General features: G+C 39.0%; 1 protein-coding gene across 1 annotated transcript; it reads right to left on the reverse strand.

The window, feature by feature from the left end:
- Positions 1 to 228: 228 nt before the first annotated feature.
- LOC112934854 (olfactory receptor-like protein OLF3) lies at positions 229 to 1170 on the reverse strand. The gene has a single exon (XM_026018376.2). The coding sequence runs from the start codon at positions 1168 to 1170 to the stop codon at positions 229 to 231; it is 942 nt and encodes a 313-aa protein (XP_025874161.2).
- Positions 1171 to 6843: the final 5673 nt, after the last annotated feature.

The raw sequence follows: 6843 nt of genomic DNA on the forward strand, positions 1-6843 counted from the left end.
GGATACCTGAAAGAAGATGATCTAAGAAGAGGCTCTCTTGTGGACCACTGACATGTGACTTATCTTGCATTGGCCTATATAAGGAAATTAATTAATCAGGGGGAGGGATGTTTTATCCAAACACAAGGCCATATTAGTCTTCTTTAGTGTAAATGTGGGAGTCCTGTATACCCTCAGCCGATCTTCTTTCTGGTTTTGATGACAGCTAACAAGAAGATTTTACAGCCTTTACTCTTTATCTCTGAATTTCTCTAGAACCTTTTGAAGAGCAGCCATAACTTCCTTATTCCTCAAGCTATAGATCAAGGGGTTCAACATAGGCGCCACCACAGCATAGAATAGAGCAACCATCTTCTCCTCTTCCACTGAAGAGGTTGACCGTGGACCCAAGTAGGTGAAGATGGTAGCCCCAAAGCACATGCAAACCACAGTGAGGTGGGAGGCACAAGTCCCAAAGGCTTTGCTACGTCCCTGAGTAGAATGGATATGCAGAATGGTAATAACTATACGACCATAGGAGAACAGAACCAGGGAACAGGGAAGCATGATCACCAGAAATCCTGAGATGGCCACCATGACCTTGTTGAAGGAGACGTCCACACAAGCTAGCCGTAGCACTGCTAGGGTCTCACAGGCAAAGTGATTAATAACATTGTGACACAAGGGAAGCCGGAATGTAATGATTGTTTCCATCAGTGAATTTGTGAAACCAGCCACCAAGCAGCCGGCAGCCAACCCCAGGCACAGCTCTCCATGCATGATGACTGTGTAGTGCAGTGGATGGCACACTGCCACATAGCGGTCATAGGCCATGGCTCCCAGCAGGAAGAACTCAGACCCACCCAATGCCAAGGACGTATAGAGTTGGAGCACACAGTTATAGAATGGGATGGACTTCTGGGCTGAGAGCAGGTGGGCCAGCATTTGTGGGGCAATACTATTTGCATAACAAAGGTCCACAAAGGATAAAACACTAAGGAAGAAGTACATGGGGTTATGAAGCCTGCTGTCCAGTCTGATCAGAAGAAGAATGAGGACATTTCCCACAAGAGTCACCAAGTACATGGTCAGGACCAGGAGAAAAAGGAAGACTTGAGTTTCCCAGTCACTGGACAATCCCAGCAGAACGAACTCACTCACCCATGTCTGGGTTTTATTTTCCTGGCCCATGGGTTTCTGAGGACCAAATTCCAAAGATGTTAAAAAAACAAATCATTGAAAACTCAGGATTGGAAGGGTGGCTTTTAGACCATATGGAGAGCCTACCCATCTGAACTGAAAGTTCTTCTAGAACATCTCAGCCAAATCATCATCCAAACTCTGCTTGAAGGCATCCATAGATGAAGAACATAATGGGACCCAGCTGTGCAGCTAGAAATCAAGGAGTAAAGAAGTTACATTCTTAGAACTCAATTTATTGGAATGTAACTTCTTCCCCAAAACATCTGCTCTTAAATGGAAGAAGGAGATTAATGAAGTATTTAGACTTAAAATCCTACTTAATTTAGTAGTTATTATAGAGAATTCATGTATTTTTGGTGAAAGAAAGTTTTTGGTTCACATGAAAGATGTTTTTTCTGAATTCTGAATGATGTTCAGTCCCACTTAACTTCCTTTTGTTTATTGGGTTTCCCCTCTAGATATCTTAGACACAACCCTACTTACCCCTCCTCAGTAGAATGCATCCATGAAACCCTGGATATTTTCAATAATATTCTTATATTTTTATTAATAAATGATTTTGAATGTACTTGCCCTTTTGAGAGTGACAAGTGGAAGGCCTCCTCTCCACTTAAATCATTACCAGTGGCCACACAAGGTGAGATCAACCGAAGAAGGCCACTGCCAAGAATCAGGTATTGCATGAAGAGAAAGTATACATAGCTTCTAGAATTCATCTCCTGTGTTCCTCAAGGCGAGTTTAATAAAGTATTTGATAATGTGAGGTTATTACTTAATGCTTTCTCAAGGAAGGAACAGCTCATTTCTTTTTTTTTTTTCATTCATTTCTTAATATAACATTGATTAGTCCTCGCCATTGAAGATAGGATACGTCAGGTGTTAATTACAGAACACGATGATATAGGCAGTAATTCTTTAACCCCCAAATAAAATTCCTTTCTTTTTTCTTTTGCTCACTTACAAAAAGAAGGATCCTGATAAGAGTCTGAAGTCTTAGAGACCATTTTAGTGACAGCGCATGAAAGATATACATAAAAGACTATTACTCCAACGATTCCTAGCTATTCATGCTATAATTATAGATGGACAACAGATTATAACCTGAATTTATCAAAAACTTCCACTTTCAGCCTAAAAAACTTAGAATAATTGTTATAGGTCCTACTTCTTATAACATAGGTGGTTGGGGACTTAAGATTTAAAATTCCCTGTCATGAAGATAGCAATATTCAGACCATTAGTGATAAAATATTCAGGATTTAGCACTGTTTTGAATAAGATCCAAGGAATTTATTAAAAACTGAACTTTTAAAAATTGGGTGTCATACATAAAGTAGTGGAAATGATCAAACGGTGTCAGAAACCCATTCAAGGACTTGCCCTGGAAGCTTCCAGTCACTCGCACCAGAATTAACTGGAATAAATACTTAGCCACAAGATTGGCAAAAAGATTCACAATCCTTAAGACATAAATAAAGTTCTTTACTATGTAATGAGATAAAGGATTAAAAATCTTCATGATAAATAGGTAGTTCATAATCAAGAATTAGATTTTTCCAGAATGTTCAAAATTAACGGGTTGTTTAGCTTCATGGCTAAAAACCAATAGCATAGTCTTAATTCTTTTGTGTTCCCTTGCTTGTAATTTCTGTTGCCCTATACCTATTTGTACATCAGCTTCTTTTCATTTTGCCATATTTCACACTGAAATTTTTTTAAAAAGTCATTATACTGGTTTAAAAAGTTCCTAGTCGTGAAAGCCCTGATAAAAAATATGGACTGGTATGTTTTCAGTGGCTTTCTATCCTTACATAAATGTATTTTTAGCACTCCAGTGCTTTTTAGAGATTCACCAATAGCTAAAGGGACCACAATAGAAAACACAGATCTCTGTATGACATCACAAATCTGCAGTTTTAGAAGAAAATGAAGAGGTAGATGTTGAAGAAACTACTTCGTGCTTCCTGATTTGTGTTAAGATTTCATGAAATAAAACAAACAACTGTATAAATCACATTTAATAAAACCTGAAATATACCAAAGTGGGATGAATTGTTTCCAAGGTGTATTTCTATTGTAACCTGTTCTTGAAAGCAATGCCAGTGACTTGTACCATGTTGTAAGTAAGACTTACTCCAAAAAAAAAAAAAAAAGACTTACTCCAGATAACCTCTCTTCATTCCTGTTTGCCAAGGACTCAAATAACTGTGATGCAGCCACTTTTCCAAGTTATGTCAGAAGGTGTGTATGTGCACACAGGTGCCAGGAATGTGAAGGTCACAGTACATTCATTTACATTGTTTGCACTTCTAAAACCAGGACTCAAAAGTCAGTTTTAAAAAAATCAAACAAACAATAACAAAGCAAGCAGTACTTTAAAAAAAAAAAGAAGTAATATGTTAAAGTCAAAGCATATCTTGTTTCTTTGTAAAAGTGTTTCAAAAGACTTACCCAAGTCAATTGCCCTGTGAATCACTGAATAGTCAGGTTCAGTTTTGGAAAATCTTCTCAATCTTACCTTTTCTTTTTTTTTTTTTAAGATTTATTTATTTATTTATTTATTCATGAGAGAGAGAGAGAGAGGCAGAGACACAGGTAGAGGGAGAAGCAGGCTCCATGCAGGGAGCCCAACGTGGGACTCGATCCGGGGTCTCCAGGATTGTGCCCCGGGCCAAAGGCAGGCACCAAACCGCTGAGCCACCCAGGGATCCCCTCAATCTTACCTTTTCTTTTGGGGGCAGATGGTGGGAAGCAAACAAGCTCCTGAAACACTCTCGCCCAACCAGAATGCAAAAATTCACTGGGTAGGAAAAAAATGTTATGAGAAGAATTAAAAACCATAACTAACATTTTATTTCTATAAATATAGAAAGTATAATTACCAAATTATACTAAATACTTTATATAGCTAATAATTAATATAACATAATAATCTTCACAACAACTCTGAACTTTGGCCCATTATTACAGGCAGCAAAGGAGATGAAAGACTAGACAGGGGAGGAGTCAGCATGTAAACAGGGTTACCTGATAACCTGGGGCACATGCCTTGTTCACCTATACACAGCAGGACCCGTGTGCCACACAACGATAGTCACTGTTTAAAGGCTGTGGGTTCACCTAACAAAATCAGGAGACATACAAAGAGGACTCAGTTTCTACTTTTAATCCCACTCACCTCGGAGTTGTGGTGGAGCAGAGTAGGTGCCTTCCACTTACATGTGAAGTTGAAATCTTGTTTTCAGACTTCGCCAACAGGAGAAACAAAGCATATCTTCCTCATTTAGAAACTCTCTTCTTGCAGAACATGATCAGCTGGCCTCTTATACAAACTAGGCAAGGTGACCATGCTTCTACTTTGTGTCGCATTTGGTGATGACTACAAGAATGGGTCTCCGGTAGGGAGTCCTTTCTTCCTCCCTTAAGGAAAAATGAAGGGTATGATTTTGCGCAACGATGGAAACAAAAGCGATCTAATATCAGACATAGATAAAGGCATGTGCTATTTTTTAAAAATGAGTTTGCAAAATAAGATTAAACCTAAGAATAGTTTTGTCTAGCCAAGTGACTACGCCTCACAAGGAAAAGATGAGCCACAACAAAGGATCCTGGATTGAGAGGATGAGTCTTGTCTGGTTGGGGAGATTTGTCCATCCTGATTTGCCTCCCATGGGGGAACTTGGAATCTATTTTCCTTTGTGGTGAGTGCTTATAAATAGTGCCAACATATCCCCCCTCTGTTTGTATAAATAGTTAACAGTCACACTAGCATAAAAAGTAGGCTATGCTTTCAGGTCACTTGGTAATCACACCAAAGGCAGAGAGGTATAAACCATTACACAGGTGGAGAAGAAATCTACTTCCTTCTAGAGCGCTCCCGTGTGGTCTCACATACACTCACTCATGGGCAAGCTGTTCAGCTCTTTTATACCTACTTAGTGGTACATTCGCAACATGAAACCACAGCTCTGGGATGTACTGACACTGAATTGTGCACTATAAAATGCGTAATTTATATGTTATGAATTATACCCCAATTAAAAGTCTTCATTAGGGACCCTTGAGTGGCTCAGTGGGTTGAGCGTCTGCCTTTGGCTCAGATCAGGTCCTGGGATGGTGCCCTGCCCTGGGCTCTCTGCTCTTCAGGGAGTCTGCTTCTACCTCTCCCTCTCCCTCTGTGCACAACTTCTCTCTCTCTTTCTCTCTCTCTCTCTCTCTCAAAGAAATAAAACCTTTGGGGGGAAAAACTTTATTAAATGCCTTTCATTAAATAACTTCTTGAAAAAAATCAAAACTAGCCCAAACATTAAATAAACTTATTCGTATCTGAAAGAGAAAGGAAAGGTATGTAAAAGGTAAGCAGAAAAAGAGGATATAATTGTAATTTTCCATGCAAAGAAGAATAAATAAATGAGCAAAGTCATTGACAAGCTCTCTAGGGAAAGAGGGAAAAAGTCAGAGAGAATTAATGGTCAGAAAGGAAAAAAGAAACCAGAAAGGAAGACAAAATTAAGAAAAGAGTACAATGAAGAAGCCAAGGAAATTGAAATGAAGCCAAATGAGGAAGAAACGGAACAATGGAAATGGGAGAAAAGAAAATTAAAGATTTATTGGTGCCCATTTCTTGACATTTAATCAATTAACACATTGCTAAAGTTATCCAGTACTTTATATATCAGTTTCCCATATTTTGTTTATCTTGGTATTCATAGTGTTATTTTAGTCCTCTGCAGTGAAAATTCCCAGAATTTGGTTCTATCATGGTAGAAATCCTGCTCAAAATAGATTTACCAGAGAAATTGATGAATTCTCAGAAAATATGAACAGTGAGATCTTTCAAGACCACCCTCTCACCACACACACACACACACACACACACACACCCCTTTAGGACAAATTTTCCCTCAGTTACATTACTGAAAACCCCCAAATTTCCTACCAAAAGATAGAAGACTCAGAAACACTAAGCTAAGGTACATATAATTGGCGTTACTGACATTATCTGTTCTTCAGCCATTTTATCATAAATTGTTTTGTAAAGAGGCGCAAATCCTTTCCCAGAATCATCTCTACTTTGCCAAAGCACATTGGAGATGATCAGGAACCCATAGCCCTTTCCTCTGAGCTTTTAGAATTATTTTGAAAGGAGAGGGATACGGGGCGAAGAAAAGAAGATAATGTAAAATGCATGGAGAGCAGAAAGGAAGAGGGGATTTGAGGAGAAGGTGCAGACTCCTGGGTGGGGCTGCCTCCTGCAGGTAAGGCTCTCACCTCCCCACCCTCCCCTCTGCTCCACTCCCAACTAGTCCTGCTCCAGTGTTACATCGTTTTCTCTCCCTTGCCCCAGAGGACTTAGAGAATGAGCTTCAAGCTAGGGCCAGGCATGGTGAGTAGCCTACACAAATTTTTATATCACTAAAATAGCTGCATTTATCGTTACCAACAGCTCTGCATCTTTGTATTATTTTCACACAGATTGAACACTTGATTTTTGTTTTGAAAGACCCCTTCCACTGGAAGAGAGTGTTATGGAAAAACATATATTCCCCCAAAGTCCTAGCACATCAGTTTTCAGATCTGAAAAAATAAATAAAGATAATGGCATAAACTGTGCCTTTCCTAGAGGAATATGCATAGTTATCTAGCAATAAAAAAATAACA

Source organism: Vulpes vulpes, chromosome 7 (assembly GCF_048418805.1).
Source record: "Vulpes vulpes isolate BD-2025 chromosome 7, VulVul3, whole genome shotgun sequence".
Lineage (NCBI taxonomy): Eukaryota > Metazoa > Chordata > Mammalia > Carnivora > Canidae > Vulpes > Vulpes vulpes.